General features: G+C 42.0%; 1 protein-coding gene across 4 annotated transcripts in view; it reads left to right on the forward strand.

The window, feature by feature from the left end:
* The first annotated feature begins 577 nt into the window (after window positions 1-577).
* Window positions 578-18,580, forward strand: part of LOC140195375 (tensin-3-like) — a 449,612-nt gene continuing 431,609 nt past the window's right edge. For 2 of the 4 annotated variants that reach the window (XM_072253576.1, XM_072253577.1), the window contains exon 1: window positions 579-1,037. In XM_072253576.1, the coding sequence (XP_072109677.1) occupies window positions 858-1,037 (180 nt within the window). In that variant the 5' untranslated portion in view covers window positions 579-857. Of the gene's footprint in view, window positions 1,038-18,580 lie in introns of all 4 variants that reach the window. The other 2 variants (XM_072253585.1, XM_072253579.1) reach the window with 2 other exon arrangements.

Here is an 18,580-nt window from a genome sequence, read left to right on the forward strand (position 1 = left end):
CACGGGGGGGGGGGGGGTTCACTTCAGTGAGATATTGTCCTCGACTCCCTTCAGTGATTTTAAAAGGCTCTCAGGATATTTCAGCTTATTCCTGAACCGACTTTACTGAAGGTGCTTCATCTAGTTATGATCACGTTGCTGTCTGAGGGAACTTGGTGCGCAGAAACTTGCCGTGGTGATTTAACTGTGACTGAACTTAGTACCCCTTAGGGAAGGGCTTTGGGTTCGTGATGCCTTGTGATTCTGTATAGATGTTATGTAAATGCTACTCCTATGCGTTTATCTTATTTTTTTTCGATTTTCCACCTTGCCCCTGGGCCAGTTTCCCCCCCTCTCTCTATAATGCATTAAAGTTGCCAAAGACAGACAATAGGATCGGAGCTGTATTAGGCACGCAAGGTCCATGTGCCAATTCTATGTTGTAGTCCGTCGGGTCACATTTGATCTCTCTATCCACCTGCTGTGCCCCAGCACACCAGCTGAAAGCCAGAAAAGAGAGAGGGGAGCAAACTACAGCACGGAGAGTCAGTGTGAAACCAGAGCCCCCTCCCCCTTGGCTTCTCCAGTTTCCTGTTTGCCCGCGGTTTGCGCCGATCCCCGCAGGGCTGCTCCTCGGGTATTGTGTGTCCGGCACTCGAGCGTTCCATAAAACACCTCCACCCCACCCCAAGATTTGGCCAGACTGTAGAGAAACAAGGGGAATACAGCTTCACTCGGTGCCGTGAAATGCGCCCGAGTGCAGCTTTCCAGAGACTGGCTCTGCCGAGGGTTGCAGGAAGTTTTCTTTGGGCAGGAGAGGAGCCGCCGCTGTAATCTCGGCCGGGAGCAGCAGCTGAAACTGACCGAGCGACTGAGCAATGGAGGAGCCCTCATCCCCCGGCAGCCGGCGCGTCGCCTGCCCCTCTTGCCCGCTGCTTTTTCGCACTTTGGAGGAAATGCATTTCCATAGTAAACTCTTTCACCAATTTCACCCAAGTGGCAGCCTAGAACAGGATATCGTGTTCGAACATCCAACAGAATTACCTCCAATCATCGTGGTAAGTTTTTTTCCCCCACTTTCTTACCGGACCATTTAATCATGTAAGTACCCCCAAACCATTACAAAACAACAACCGAATTGTAGCCATTAATTCCATATTGTACTCCGGTTAAAACTTTAGAAGTCTTCATAACTGCTACCCGCCTGTTGATAATGAAGCCTTGTTTTAGCAATGCAACTTAGTAACACGCTTTACCTGTCATGTGGTATAGAACGGTACCAGCATTTTCAGCTCTGTTGTGGGCAGTTAGTAGGCGTTTAGCCCAATAGAAAATCTGTTAAATACGCCGAGAGAAGATGACAATATACGACATTTTGGGGGCACTTTAAGGCCTATAAACTGATTTGGCAACAGACACACCCCCTATAATGGCCTCCAATCCTGCAGGACGGTGACAATGAATTGAAGATTAATTTCACTCCTGTGAATGAAAAGCAAAGCACATCGAAAGGTGGTCTCCAGGACTCGTCTACCCACTTTCATTCTTGATTCCAAGGTATACAATTACTGGAGATGGGGATGGGGTAGTTGGAGGTGGAAGTTCACGTGATTAAGATCTCCAGTTAACAACTCTAGATATTTTTGCTTGATCTCCAGTAATTATTTGTATATTTGTTATTGTTTTTCAGTGATGTTGCACAGATAGTTTATGACTGCCTTTACGTATCATTATTCATAGGCAGTTGGAAACAAAACGGATGTTCAATGAGATATGTTTAACTCCTATGACCTTACCTAAATATTGGATCACTTTTCTGGGGAATAGTTTCAATAATTTAGTAGCTAATATATTGCTGTTCATTGAGCCTACTGGAACATTCCTTTCAATTCATTTAAACTTTTTGTCATTCTGTAATTAGCCAAATATTAGATCCAGGTTTCTGTCATAGCTGTGTATTCTTCACTGTCCTTGTCTAACAACAGCCTAGTGATCTAGGATAATTGACAAAGCAATTAGAATATGAAATTGATGTTGACAAAGCACATATTGCTATTACGTGAATGAGTTTCATACTTCTCGCATTGCCTTTGTGAAGAAGGACATAATGTCTCCTTGTACTATATGCATCTTGAGGACAAATTTGTAAGAACCTCATTTGTTTCTTTAAAAATCATAAGATTTAAAAGCCTCAATGATCTCTCCCTAAGCTTTCTCTGTTCTCAGACTTAAAGCCTCGTTGAAAACAAGTTTTAAATTTAGCTTACAGAACCCCAATAGCATCTTGGTGAATCTACACCATATTCCTTGCAAAATGTAGTGCCTGGAGAGTATACATCACTGCAGGTGTTACTGAATGGGAACCTGGCATCAGGGAAACAGAAGTTTATCATCTTCTATTTTTCCCAGTCACCTGGACCAACTTCCATTTTTGTCCCCATTCTTTGTATCACTGATTGCTATCTTTCTGAGCCTTCTGTAAATGTAATGCTGGGGCCTCATGATTAATCAATTTCATTTGATTTATTTTTTGCTATACTGGATGATTATGGAATGTAGTCGGATGTTTCTTATCTGCAATCTCCCATCAAACTCACCCAACCCTACTTTTGATGTCTCCACTCAGCCAAATTTATTTACCTTGATGTTTACTGCACAGAAAGTTCACTGAAAGCTGTGCATGCTTTCCATTTTGAAATGAAGGTGTCACTGAAATCTCTCTGAGCTCAGCTGGTGTCAACTTTTCCTTTGGAATGTCTTCCGTTATAAAATTTGTCGAAACCATTGTGAAAAAATTCTCACTGACCATCAGACAGGCGCTTGGTTTGGAATTAAATCCAGGTTTGCAAAGAAAAAAAAATGACATAAGACCATAAGACATAGGAGCAGAATTCGACCATTCAACCCATCCAGCCTGCTCCGCCATTCCATCATGGCTTTTCCTGGATCTCACTCAACCCCATACACCTGCCTTCTCGCCATATCCTTTGATGCCCTGACCAATCAGAAAATGATCAATTTCCACCTTAAATATACACATGGACTTTGGCCTCCACCGCAGTCTGTGGCAGAGCATTCCACAGATTTATTACTCTCTGGCTAAAGTAATTCCTCCTTACCTCTGTTCTAAAGGGTCGCCCCTCAATTTTGAGGCTGTGTACCCTAGTGCTGGATACCCCCATAATAGCAAACATCTTCTCCACATCCAACCTGTCTGGTCTTTTCAACATTCAGTAGGTTTCAAATCATAGAAGAAACATGATTGTGATACACTGAACATTCAATTGTGCATCCATTCGATGATGTTTAAAGTTCTTGATAGGCTATGATTTGTGTTGGCAGCAAACATAAAAGTTTGTAAATCTAATATTCTTACATGTTCAGATGTATGTATTGAGGGACTGCAATGACAGCTGTTTGTATGGGATACCACTGGCAGGGGTCCTGCAATTATTCTGCAAGTAAGCCTGCATTGTGTCATACCGGCTTGTAATTATGAAATGTATACTACACAGATGCTTGATGTAGTTGTCATTACATTAATAAGGGATGCCATCTGGCTTACAGATTGGCAGCTGTCAGTAAAAACTTCATGTCTCCTTGAGTACAGTGTTCATCTGAAATATGTAAGCATTTTTGCGTGTGTAGTACTTCAGCAATATATTTAAGCAAATTAGTTGGTGAGAATATTTATGTGGTGTTGTTATTTTGAATAGTAACGCCTAGATTCGTGTACTGTGCATCATGATATCCTATTTGATTGTTAAAGAAAATGGCGCACACATTCAGGCTGATAATTAAGACTATTTTGTGATGCAGATTTGTCATTTCAGTTCTTCTGCATTGTTTGAATTCTTCTACGTAATCAGCATCACTAAATGTTCTACTCAAGTGCAGGGAGATTACAACACTTGCTTATTGTTGAGGAGTAATGCACAGCTGTCTGTTTTCAAAACCCCAGTGGTTCATGGGAATGAAATTCTGGTCAGTCAGAAATCTAATTGAGGTAGGATATATTTTACTCTCCACTCATTTACAGAAAGTAAAGCATGAATTACTTGCTTCTCTGGCCCACAAAACTGTCTTGTGTTACAAACGTGATTATGGAGTGCTTGAGATTAAAACATTTCAAATTAAGTTCAGCCTAAAACAGGGGTGGCCAACCTTTTACAATCCATGTGTCAGTTTTTTCACGCACGAGTTCAGATGCGATTTTTTTCACGCATGAGTTCTATATTAACATATTTTTACAAGAATTGAATGGGGGTACAAGAGTTGTATGGCGCATCTGAACTTGTGAGTGAAAAAATTGATGCATGGAATGTAAAAGGTTGGCCATCCCTGACCTAAAACATTACAAGTATGGTTGCTGCTTTAATATTTCTTCAGTACTAATATGAAAATAAATCATGAAATATTTACCATATTTTAAGTGCATTCATGTAATGTAAAGTTGGAAATTGTGGCATATAAGTTGAAAGTTATACACCAGTGTTGGCCAAAAATAAGCTGAGATATCTGGATCCATTCTCCTCTATGTTGCAACACAGCTGGAAGAGGCAGTGAAAGTAGCTAAGATATAGAGTGTGCACTAGTTAGGGGCTTCATCACCATGCTTGCCTTCAGAGTAACGCTACTGCCAGAACTGGCCAAGTTCACAAGGAAGTGGCTGCCAGATTGGGTCTACTGTAGGTCATGAGTAAACCAACATGAGAGATCAACCTGTCTGAGCTCATTTTCTCCAATCTACCTGCAACAAATGCATATATCTATAATTATGTCAGTAGAACTGACCACCACATAGTCCTGTGGAAACAACATCTAATATTCAAGCCAAGGATACATTCCTGTTTTGCTCTACCTATCCCCCTATCAGGTAGCACCATTTCTACTCTAAGTATGGTGGAGGTAGCATTATTCTTTGGGAATGCTTTTTAACAGCAGGGACTTGAAATCTGGTTTGGATTGATGGGAAGATGAATGCTGCTAAACACAGTGAGACCTGGATAAAAACGCTGCTAGCCTCCACCAGAAAACTTCAACAGGAGGAAGTTCGTCTTTCAGCTGGACGATGATCCAAAGCACATTGCCAGAGTGTTCCTGGAGCAGCTTCAATTGAAGCAAATTGATGTCCTTGAGTGTCCCAGTCAGAGTCCTGACCTTAACTCGATTGAACATCTCTGGCAAGATATCAAGATTGCTCTCTACTGCTGCACTCCGACTAACCTGGCGCAACTTGACTAATTTTACAAGGAGAAATGGGCAAATCTTGCTCCGTCACATTGTGCAAAGCAAATAGAGACTTATCCAAAAAGGCTACTGGCTCTAATACCTGCAAGAAATAGTTCAACTAAGTACCCAGCAAAAGGGGATAAACACTCTTGAACTGCCAACATTCCAGTTTTAGATTTTTTTTTTAGTTTTTCGTGCTTTACAATTTTCCCTTTTTTTTTAGGCACTACTGTGAAAAAGGAGCATGTCATTCACAATTAAAAATTCTCAGTTAAATTGATCAAAATCCCTGGTTGTAATACTCATTTATGTGAACGATTTGTTGGGGGCTGAATACTTTTTCAAGGCACTATTTCTAATCTATCTAAATTTATGGTTTCTTGTGTGTATTGCACTGTACCGATGCCGCCACGAACAAATTACGCGTATACAGTGTATGTTAGTAATAATAAGCCTAATACTGATTTGGATACCTTGGAACCATTTACAGGAATATGAAGGGGTCCACCTCCTGAATAAGTTCAGCCCCAGCAATACAAAGGGAAATTAAAACCATTCTGAACTAAACAGCCCACTTGATTGCAGTGCCATCCATCACTCTAAACATTCAATCCCTCCACCACCGGGCAGCTGTGCCTGAAGAATGTACCATAACATCAGTAGCAGTTACTTCCCTATGCTATTCCAAAAGCACTTCCACACCTCTGACCTTGTATTACCAGGAAGGACAATGACAGCAGATGTACAGGTACACTACTATGTACCCTCCAAGCTGCATATCAGGAATAAATCATGTTCCTTCATTACTCATTGGGGCTAAATCCTGTATCGCCCTTCCCATTAGCACACATGGGAGTATTTTCACCAGAAGAGCTGTAAGAAGGTGGTTCTCCCTTTTACATTTTGGTCAGGGCACCAAATATTGGCTTATCCAGTGACATCCATAGAGTCATAGAAAAGTACAGCACAAAAACAGTCTGTTTGGCCCATCTAGTCTATGCTGAACCATTTAAACTGCCTACTCTCATCGTCCTGCTCTGAGCCCTCCATACCCTTACCATCCATGTGCCCATCCAAGCTTCTCTTAAATATTGAAATTGAGCTTGCATCCGCCACTTGTGCTGCCAGTCTGTTCCACGCTTTCACAGTTCTCTGAGTGAAGAAGTTTCCCCTCATGTTCCCCTTAAACTTTTCACCTTTCACCCTTAACCCATGACTTCTGGTTGTAGTCTCACCTAACCTCAGTGGAAAAACCCTGCTTGCATTTACCTTATGTATACCATATACATATTTCTTTAATTTTCTAAAATTAAAATAGTTTTGTATACCACTGTCAAATCTCCACTCAATTTTCTATGTTTCAAGGAGTAAAGTCCTAACCTATTCAATCTTTCCTTATAACTCAGGTCCTCCAGACCTGGCAACATCCTTGTAAATTTACTCCATACTGTTTCAACATTATTTACATCTGAGCTGTGGGTAGGTAACCAAAACTGCAACAATACTCCAAATTAGGCCTCACCAATGTATTATACACTTTCAACATAACCTCCTATCTCCTGTGCACAATACTTTGATTTCTGAAGGCCAATGTGCCAAGACCTTTCTTTACGACCCTGTCAACCTGTGATGCCACTTTCCATTAATTATGGACCTGTATTCCCAGATCCTTTTGTTCTCTCGCACTCTTCAGTGCCCTGCCTTTCACTGTGTAAGACCTACAGCTGGCCTTACCAAAGTGCAACACCTCACACTTGTCTGTATTAAATTCCATCTGTCATTTTCAGCCCATTTTCTCAGCTGATCTAGATCCCGCTGCAAGCCATGGTAGCCTTCCTTGCTGTCCACTACACCCCCAATCTTGGTGTCATCCACAAATTTTCTGATCCAGTTAGCCACATTATCATCCAGATCATTGATATAGATGACAGGCAACAATGGACCCAGTGACAGACAACAATGGACCCAGTACCGATCCCTGCGGCATTTGACTAGTCACAGGCCTCCAGTCAGAGAGGTAACCATCTACTACCACTCTCTGGCTTCTCCCACAAGGCCAATGCCTAATCCACTTTATTACCTCATCTTGAATGCTGGGCGACTGACCCTTCTCGACCAACCTCCCATGTGGGACCTTGTCAAATGCTGTACCAAAATCCATGTAGACAATATCCACTGCCTTGCCTTCATCAACTTTCCTTGTAACCTCCTCGAAACACTCCATAAGATTGGTTAGATGTGACCTGCCATGCATAATGCTATGCTGACTATCCTTAACTGGTCCATGTCTATCCAAATATTTATTAATCTGGTCCCTCTGAATACCATCCAATAACTTTTCCACTACTGATGTCAGGCTCACCGGCCTATAACTTCCTGGTTTATCCTTAGAGCCTTTCTTGAACAGCGGAATAACATTGGCTATCCTACCTCACCTGTTGCCAAGGATGATTTAAATATCTCTGCCAGGGCCCTGGCAATTTCTGCACTTGCCTCCAGCATGGTCCGAGGGAACACTTTGGCATGCCCTGGGGATTTATCCACCCTAATTTGCCACTGGATAGCAAATACCTCTTCCTCTGTAGTCTGTATAAGATCCATGAAGTTGATGCCGTTTTGCATTACTTCTACTGACTCTAGGTCTGTCTCCTGAGTAAATACAGATATAAAAAAAATTATTTGAGATCTCCCCCATCTCTTTTGACTCTCACACATGGATTCCTATTCTGATCTTGTAAAGGACAAGTTTTGTCCCTTGCAATCCTTTTGCTCTGAACATATCTGTAGAATGCCTTAGGATTCTCCTTCACCTTGTCTGCTAGGCTAACCTCATACCTTCTTTTAGCACTCCTGATTTCTTTCTTAAGTGTTCTCTGGCATTTCTTATACTCCATAAGCTCCCCATTTGTTCCTACCTGTCTGTAACTGCTATTACCCTGGTAAGGTTTTTTTTTAACCAGGGCCAATATCACTTGAAAACCAAGGTTCCCTACACTTGTTATCTTTACCTTTTATTCTGACAGGCACAGACAAATCTTTGTACTCTCAAAACTTCACTTTTGAAGGCCTCCTACCTACGAAGTACACTTTTGCCAGAATACATCCTGGCCCAATCCACACTTGCCAGATCCTTTATGATACTGTCAAGTTGGTCCTTTTTCCAATTTAGAATCTCAACCCTTGGACCAGACCTTTAACTTTGCATATTTATTTTGAAACTAATAGCATTGTGATGACAAGATGAAAAGTGTTCCCCTATACAAACTTGCCCTGCTTCATTCCCTAATAGTAGATCCTAATTAATATACAGGAAATAAACACCTCCTTTCCTCTCTGTTATACTGTTCCTCTTGTGGATGCAAAAGGATCTGTTTGTGTTGTACCCTTATTTCCCATCCACATGCTGATCTTCGTCACCACCAAAGTGTCAGTCTATGTACATTAATAGCGTCTCACACTGCCACGCTGGAAGTTCTCTTGATTCCAGTCTTGGTGAATTATGTACTATCCCGGGCTGGATGAACAGAATTTTCTTTTAAATCCTTATGGGTAGATTGGAGAGGTTTTGTCCATTTAATCCTCCTCTCCCTGATAAGTGTTGAAAATTGAAGTGTTCTGGCTGGGTATTCACAAAGACTACAGACTTGCATCTTGTCTGGCTTCTCTCTTTTGTTGCTGAAGCATTAATCTGTGACTTGTTACCTTCTGGGCTTGGCCATCCTCACTGTCTTCTGTCCCATCTCCCCCATGCTCACCTGCACTCACCCAAAACCTCATTGCTGGTGATTTATTATTACAGTATCATGCTGCACTTGGCCATTACCCAAATGCAGCTGCACCTCAGGTATGAGTTTGTCATCCTTTCAAATCCTTCCTTAGTTGTGTCATGTCTAACTGTCCACAATCTTGCAGCCTTTCCAGATGTCTGTACTTCAGTTTGGGCTCTTGATCATCCCTGGATTTTATTGTAGCTCTTTAGCGTAAGTAGCTTTTTCTCTGATGGCCTTGTCTTAAATTCGCTCCCTACGTATTTCTCCTCATCTCCTTGGTATGAAGATGATTCCTTAAATAACTAAATTATGGCCATGGTGATGTCATTGAAATTGGACAGGCTAGTCACAGATTTGATGTTTTCTTTCGTTGGAGTGTTGTGATGCAGCTGTCACAGAATGTTCAGGACTGAGTTGAGAAATGATTGCTTGGTCCCAAGAATAGTGAATGTTTTGGAATTTTCTACTTCAGTGGTCTGTGGAAGTTTAGTATGTTCAAAAAAGATACTGATCGATTCCTGGGTGTTCTGGAAATCCAGAGATATTATTTACTTAAATAGGAGATAACTTGTATCTCTTATTTATTGACCACAGCTCCATCTTCGTGATCGTAATCCCAAACAATCTCATCTCGAGACTTCTACACCTAGGACTGAGCACCTCCCTTTGCAGCCGGAACCTTGACTTCCTGATCTGCAGACCACAATCAGTAAGGAAAGGCAGCAGCTCCTCTCATGATTATTCTCAGCAATGGTGCCCCACAGGGATGCATCATCAGTCCCCTGCTCTACTCCCTCTACACACATGACTGCATGGCCAAATCCTGCTCTCACCCACATCTGCAAGTTTGCTGGTGACACCCCTTTACTTGGCTGTATCTCAAAACGTGCTGTGTCGGAATATGGGAAGGAGATAGAGAGCCTAGTGATGTGGTGTCATGCCAACAATCTTCCCCCAATGTCAGCAAGACAAAAGAGCTGGTCATCGATTTTGGAAAGTGGAGTGGTGCACATGCTCCTTTTTATATCAATGGGTCTAGAGGTGTGAGAACTACAAGTTCCTAGGAATGAACATCACTAATAGCCTGCCTGGTCCAACCACATAGATGCTATGGTAAAAAAAAATACACCGGCACCTGAACCTCTGCTAAAAACTAAGAAAATTCGACCTGTCCTGTAGACCTGCATCAACTTTTTATAGATGCACCACTCAAAGCATCCTATCTGATTGGGGCCCGTTGGTTAGGAAGTCAAGGATTCAGATGCAAAGGCAGGTGCTGAGTCCTAGGTCTAGGAGTTTAGAGATGACTTTGTTTGCAATTATGGTATTGAAGGTGGAGCTGCAGCTTGTACAGCAAATACTTTGGGCCCAAATCCACAAGAAATTGCAGAGAGTTGTAGATATAGCTCAGTCCATCATATAAAGTAGCTTTCCCTCCATGAACTTGCTCTGCCAATCTGAGGTACCCACCTGCCTCAAGCAGATGGCTTCAATCATACTGATGCCAGGCAGAACTTGGTAACCTGCCTCTATGTCTATTGAACAACAGCACTTGCATCGACTGTGATGAAGTGTTTTGGGAGGTTGATCATGAAGCATGTCGTCTCCTGCCTGAGGAGTGACTTGGATCCGCTCCAGTTTGCCTACTGTCACGACGGTTCAGTAGCAGAAGCCATTTCATTGGCTGCACACTCAGCTGTGGAAAATCTGGACAATGAAGATGAATGCGTCAGGATGCTCTTCATTGACTGCAGCTCAGCATTCAATTAGTTCCCTCAGAACTAATCAATAAGCTCCAAGACCTAGGCCTCTATCTTCTTGTGTAAGTGGATCCTCAGTCTTCTCTCTGGAGACCCCAGTCAGCACGGATGCAACAGCATCTCCTCCACAACATCAACACAGGTGTACCACAAGTCTGTGTACTTAGCCCCCTGTTCAACTGTCTTTATCCTTTTGAATATGAGGCTAAGTACAGCTCCAGTGCCATATTTAGATTTGCTGACAACCCCACTGTTGGCCAAAACAAAGATGGTGATGAAACAGATATGGGAGGGAAATGGAAAACCTGGTTGAGTGGTACCACGAACAACTACTTCTCAATCATGTCAGCAAGGTCCAAAAGCTGATTATCGATTACAAGAGCAAGAAATTGGTAGTCCACAAGCCAGTGCTCATGAGGGGATCAGAGGTGAAGAGGGTCAGTAATTTTGGGCGTTATCTCACATCTTAGGACCAGTGCATAAGTGCCATTTTAAAGACAGCACCTCTACTTTTTTAGAAGTTTGTACAGATTTGAATTGTCATCTAGAACTTTGACAAACTTCTATTAGTGCACAGTGGAGAGTATCCTGACTGGTTGTGTCACGGAAACACCAGTGCCTAAGAACAGAAGAGCCTACAAAAAGTGGTGGAAACAGCCCAGTCCATCATAGGAAAAGCCTTCCCCACTATTAAGCACCCCTACAAAGAGCATGTCCACAAGAAAGTAGCATTCATCATCAAGGTCACCCACCACCAAGGCCATGCTCTGTTCTCACCGCTACTGTTGGGAAGGAGGTACAGGAGCCTTAGGTCCCATACCATCAGGTTTAGGAACAGTTATTCTACAACCATCAGGCTCCTGAACCAGCGTGGACACCTTTAGTCACTGCATCATTGAACTGATCACTGAACCTAACCTATGGGCTCACTTTTAATGAATCTACAACTCATGTTCTCAGTATTATTTTTTATATATTATTGTTTTGTTTGTATTTTCACAGTTTGTCTATCCACTTCTGCAGATCAGTTTTACTTGTTAGTCTTTGTGTGTAGCTTTCAGTGATTCTATTGGACTTTTTTTGTTCTACTGTGAATGCCTGCAAGAAAATAGGTCTCTGAGTAGTATTTGGTGGCATATACGTGCTTTAGATAGCAAATCCACTTTGAACCTTGTCTCCACTTCTTAATGCTTCAGTAATCAGAAGTAATCAACGACACCACCCACTGGGACATTCTCTCTCCTTCTCCCTTCCATAGGACAGGAGATACAAAAAGTTGAAAACAGGCACCAACAAGCTCAAGAATGGCTTCCAGCTTGTTGTTCTGAGGCCCTTGTCTGGACCTCTTGTACTCTAAAAATGAACTCTTGACCGCACAATCCTTCTGGTCGTGGCCCTTGCACTTTCTTGTCTACCTACACTGTACCTTCTCTGTAACCGTAATACTGTCGCAACGTGAAAAAAAGTCACTGGGGAGACACTGAAGCTAGTGGATTATAGAAGAATTCTATTCAGCAAAAATGAGCAACAGCCATCGTATTGAGACACTCTTGGAAGAAGAGGCCTGCTCAATCCAATATAACATGACATTTTTATATGCTAAAGTTCAAAGGTAACAGCAGGACTATTGTTTAGTTACAATGTATCTACAATGCTTCGTTTGAATTACATATAAACACCTCCTTCGCACCCACACTCCGGAAACTGAAAATGAATGTTAATTCTCATTTACTGTAGACTGCATTCATGCATATGCTCGCTTCCTCAGTCTAATGGAAGGCCATTGTTCAGAGCTGCATTTTAAATTCAATCTACATTCCACATTCAGGTCTGATGACTGGCCGCTGTTAAAATTAACATTTGCTATATAACATCATTCCAGAATACGCCCTAACAATACTATATTCTGCATTCTGTTACTGCTTTTCCCTTGCACTACCTTGAATCAAAATTAGATTTGCTGATGTGATGAAATTATCTGTCTGGATGACAGGCAAAATGAAGTTTTTCCACTGTATCTTAGTACATGTGACAAGTATGAACCAATTCCAATTCTAGTATGAGGATCATGCAGTAAAGGACTGAGGAAAAAAGATTGTACGAATGGCTAAACCGATATAAGGGGATAAATAGCCTTCTGCTTTGACTTTTTATGGTCACCTTCCTTGATGTGACTGATGACATAATCAGGATCAGAACCAGGCTTATTATTGCTGGCATATGATGTGAAATTTGTTAATTTAGCAGCAGCAGTTCAATGCAATACATAATCTAGCAGAGAGAAAAAAATAAAATGAAACATAAATAAACAAGTAAATCAATTACATATATCGAATAGATTAAAAATGTGCAAAAACAGAAATACTATATATTAAAAAATACCTTGGCTATGATGCCTTCCATGGCCGACAGCTCCCTGATACCTTATGCATCAACACAGTGAATTGTTGGCGGATGTCATTGCTTTTAGTGGTACGTTTAAGAATAAACATGGAAAGTATTGAGGACATCTGGTTTCCTGATGTCAGTGCCATTGATTTGTTCTTTGAAAAATGGGTGAAATCACTCAATACAATTCCTACAACATTCAATACAATTCCAACAAAGAATTTCAACATCTTCATTTTTAAAAATATTTTCAAGGCCATCTTGGTAACGGTCTCAAAAATTTTTAAAAAATCTGATTCTGCTCTTTCTCCTAATGGGTGTTTTCTCCTTTGGATGGCAAGCATAATATGCACACATAAAGAAGCAGCATTTTGTTTGTTTCCAGAACTTCCAATGGACTTGTGAAGCTTCAAGGTATAGGAGAAGCAAACATTGTGCCATGTGTTGCTGCAGACGTTCCTGTTTTGTGATCAGTTATTTAGTTATATGACATGCAGTCATTTTCACAGCCTAGGTTTCTGTTACTAAGCAGCACTGCTAAGCTCTTGCTGAAAACATTCATAGTTCAGTATTCTAGATCAAATTCAATATAAATCTGTGAGTGGAGATGGCTCATGAGCACATGGCCTTTCAATTGTACTTGTTTGCTGCTGATAGGACAAAAGATGAAATCTCTTGTGTTGTTAATTTTGATCACATCAAGCCACAAGACAGATGTGTTCGTTTCCTCTGAATGCAGCAGTGAGGCAGTGATACTAAGCCTTTCTCAGGAAATTACACTGGAACTTTGTTTCTGCAAGAACCTCTAGATGGCAATATTGTAAAGAATGGAAGTTGTGAAGCAGCCTCGGACTGTGCTGTTGGATTCCCAAACCATGTCCATGGCTTGGCTTCAGCTTGTTGGATGTGGGTTTGCTGTGAAGGTCAGCATTTGTTGCTTATCCCAAACTGCCTTTGAACTACAACAGGTTGTGATTAAATTACTCCTGCAAAGTAGGATTCCAGTAGTTCCTGTACTTTTCTGAACAATAGCATGCTTTCAAATCATGGTTGTGGTATTCTGTACACGTGAATAATTTTTTTATCCTGGTGGGTAATGTTGCAAGTTTTGAAGGTGTCCATGGAAGAGGCAATGTTAAGCTGCTGCATTGTATTTTAAGTTATGCACCTTGAGGCCATAGCATGTTGGTCGGTAGTGGAGAGAGTAAACGTTTAAGCAAGCTAGTTAGGCTGGCTTATTCTGGAATGTGTGGGACTTTTTGAAAGTTCTTGGCAAAGCACTCATAGTAGCAAGTGGCGTGTATTCATTCACAGGCTGATGTGCCTTGTTTAGATTGTAGAAAACCCTTAGGAAGTCATGGGGGGGGCCACTTACTGTTTGAATACTCAAGAGTCTGACCTAATTTTGCTGGTGATTGAAGGTAGACAGATGATGTTAAAGCCGGTGGAATAGTTACAGCTTAGAACTTATGGATGCCACAAACCATATTAATTTTCTGAACACAAACAAGAGAAAATCTGCTGATGCTGGAAATCCAAGCAACACACACAAGAGGCTGGAGGAACTCAGCAGGCCAGGCAGCATCTATGGGAAAGAGTATATTCGATGTTTTGGGCTGAGACCCTTCAGCAGGACTGGAGAGAAGATGAGGAGTCAGAGTTAGAAGGTGGGGTGAAGGGAGGAAGGAACAGAAGGTGAAACCTGGATGGGGGAGAGGTGAGTAAAGAGCTGAGAAGTTGATTGGAGAAAGAGGTACAGGGCTGGAGAAGGGGGAATCTGATAGGAGAGGACAGAAGACCATGGAAGAAAGAAAAAGGGGGAGGAGCACTGGAGGAAGGTGATGGGCAGGTAAGGAGATAATGTGCGAGAGGGAAAAGGGAATGGGGACTGTTGGGGAGTGGGGGTGGAGGGCATTGCCAGAAGTTCAAGAAATCAATGTTCACGTCATCAGGTTGGAGGCTATCCAGAAGGAATATAAGGTGATGCTCCTTCAACCTGAGTGTGGCCTCATTGCGACAGAGGAAGCCATGAACTGACATGTCGGAATGGGAAGTGGAATTAAAATGAGTGGCCACTGGGAAATCCCACTTTTTCTGGCGGATGGAGCGTAGGTGCTCTTTGAAATGGTCTCCCAATCTACGTCTCACTGATAATGGAGGAAGCCGCACGAGGAGCACCGGATGCAGTAGATGACCCCAACAGACTCATAGGTGAAATGTCGCCACACCTGGAAAGACTGTTTGGGGCCCTGAATGGGAGTGAGGGGAAGAAGTGTAGGGGCAAATGTGGCACTTGTTCTGCTTGCAAGGATAAGTACCAGGAGGGAGATCAGTGGGGAGGGACGAATGGACAAGGGAGTCGCATAGGGAGCAAACCCTGTGGAAAGCAGAAAGTGGGGGAGAGGGAAAGGTGCTTGGTGGTGGGATCCTGTTGGAGGTGGCTGAAGTTTTGGAGAATTATGTGCTGGACATGGAGGCTGGTGGGGTGGTAGGTGAGGACAAGAGGAACCCTATTTCTGTTGGGGTGGTGGGAGGATGGGGTAAGGGCAGACATGCATGAAATGGAAAAGATGCAGTTGAGGGTTGTGTTGATGGTGGAGGAAGGGAAGCACCTTTCTTTGAAGAAGGAGGACATCGCTTTCATTATGGAGTGAAAAGCCTCATCCTGAGCAGATGTGGCAGAGACGGAGGAATTGAGAGAAGGGGATGGCATTATTACAGGTAACAGGGTGGGAAGAGGTGTAGTCCAGGTAACTGTGAGAGTCAGTGGGTTTTTAATAGACATCAGTAGATAAGCTGTCTCCAGAGACAGATCAAGAAAGTGGAAGGGAGATGTCAGAAATGGACCAGGTAATTTTCTGACAGTTGTTTGGAACAGTGTAGTTGGAAACTCAGTTCTTCAGCATTACATCTGTGATGTTATCAACTTGTTTATGAAGAACCATCTGCTACTTGTTCCATTATCCATTTATGACTGGATATAGCATGACTGCATTCAGCTCTGTCTAACGAGTGATTCTGAAATGAAACACACCTGTGGTCTTGTGTTGTAATTTACCCAGCTTCACACCTCATTTTACTTATCGGTGATGGTGCCCCTTTTGTGCAAAATATCGCCATCCACATTAGGCAGATATTTGGGCGAATCTCCTCCTACTGGGCATGCGTAGGACACAGAAAACAAGCGAAGAGGAAACGATATACTTGGTGCGCATTTGTCCAGTTACAGAGTAGAAAAACTTTAAAGGAATTGCTCTTGGCTCTCGCGCAGGAGGACTTAAAACTTAAAAAAAACCACATACTGGAGTGTATGGAGGCAACTGACAGGGAGTTCACGGACAGTATGACCCGGCTGGCGACGAACATTGAAAAACTGACTAACTCTATTGCATTAATAAAGCACCTTGTTAAATGTATAAAACGTCTGCATCAGCGTTATCTTGTATTTCCATACAACGTTACATTAGGCTGTTACACATCTATTGTCAGAGAAGTACTTGCATAAATAGGTAAACCACCCTCATAGAAGCAAGGACAGAAAACAGGGCGAAGTGAGTATACTTATTCACTTCTTCACTTCGTTGTTAAAACAACGAACATCTGTTCCAGCACGTCATGACAGCGTTTTTAAATAGTCAAAAAAGCTCGCTTTACAATTTAACTCTCACGCCGTTCACACCGACTGCACGTTTCAACAGCTTGCACAGTACCAAGCAGAAGCAGAAAAAAGCATTGTTGTTGTGGTGTTGTCATGACAATGTTTTTAAATCTCTCCGGTTCTCCCGTACACACTACGCCGGATATTAAGCATTTTCAGATTTATTCACTCTGGAGGGTGTTTTCGAAAATCTCCGTTTTCGGGGGCTGAAAACGCCGGCTCAGTGTGGACGGGAGAGCAAGACGAAGAGAAAAGGCTTCGTTTTCAAAATTATCCGGCGTAGTGTGGACATACCCTGAGTTGAACCGCTTCTTGCAGCTATTACAGCCAGTAGTTTTTTTGGAGAAGTCTGTTTTAGCTTTGCACAACATGATGGAACAAAATCTGTCCATTCCTCTTTGCAAAATTGCTCAAGCTATGCCAGGTTAGTCGGGGAACAGTGGTGGACAGCAAACGTAAGGTATTACTAGAGATTTTCCATCAGGCTAATGTCAGGACTCTAACAGGGCCACTCAAGGACATCAATTTTCTTCACTTGAAGCCATTCTACAGTTACTTTGGCAGTGTGCTCTCAGTCGTTGCCCTACTGAAATATGAATTTCCTCCCCAGTTTAAGCTTTCTGTTCGAGACTAGCCAGTTTTTATCCAGGATCTCTCTGTATTTCGAGACTAGCCAGTTTTTATCCAGGATCTCTCTGTATTTAGCAGCATACAGTTGAACATTGCAGAGAGAGGGTGTATTTATTCTTAGGGATGCATTGAAAACAGGTGATGCTGCAATTTTCTGCATCAACAAACTTGGTGAGTTGGTAAAGTAATATGCAGTATTGCACCTGAGGAAAGTTAGCGTAGTATTTAGAAAGGGGATGAATACTTTCAGCCTTACAATTTTGATTTTTAATTCTTAATTAATTGTTGACAGGTTTTGTTTGGTAGATTAGCTCAAAAAATCCTACTTCAGTATACTTTAAATTTAGAAAAAGAAACAGTAAAATACGAAAGTAGTTGTGGGGACTGAGTACTTTTTCCAAGGTACCATATTTGGATGAGTTGTTGATGCCAAGGATCAATGGCAATGAGCTGGTGTGTGAAGCATCGTTGCTCCAAAAATTGTGTACATTTTGCAGGGTATTACAGGATCAACATGGGGTTTGTAGAACAGACTTGCTGGGCTAAATAGCCTACTTCTATTCTAGTGTCTTCTGAGTGAATAAAAAGGGAAACCGACGAGGTCGACTATTACGATCTGCAGAAAAAGTCCAAAAGGATAGTGAGAAAATTGACCATGGTACCTCGGAGTAGTAAGGTTCGTGACAGGTTGCTGGAGATTCAGTATTTCTGGCCTTGTATAATGACCATTCTGGGCAGGATTGGGAGTCTTGTATGGAAAGTTGCTTATCTTGTGTCAGACTGAGAAACTTCTCATTTCAGTATCCATAGATAATAAACAGGGAATTAGAAGTCCCTATTGGAAGGAGGAAGGAAGCAAGGGACTGCATTTGGGATTAGTGGGAGCGAGGATCTTAATTTCTCAAGTAAGGACTTAAGGAGTTATTAAAGAAATGATGTAGGGATTCAGGGGTCCCATTTATGAGCAGTGTCAGACTTTAGGGATAGACTTTATTAGAACAGGTGTGAAATGGCACCCCATCAGAAAAAATAAATTGTAAGTCAGACTTTAAGTCAGTAAATTGCAAGGAGAGCAACTTGGTTAAATAATTGTGGAATCAGCCAAGGTTTAAGCCAGAAATTATGTTTTACATGCCATAGATAAATGAATGTGAAGAAATTAA

The sequence above is a fragment of the Mobula birostris genome, chromosome 3 (assembly GCF_030028105.1).
Source record: "Mobula birostris isolate sMobBir1 chromosome 3, sMobBir1.hap1, whole genome shotgun sequence".
In the NCBI taxonomy this organism is placed as follows: Eukaryota; Metazoa; Chordata; class Chondrichthyes; order Myliobatiformes; family Myliobatidae; genus Mobula; species Mobula birostris.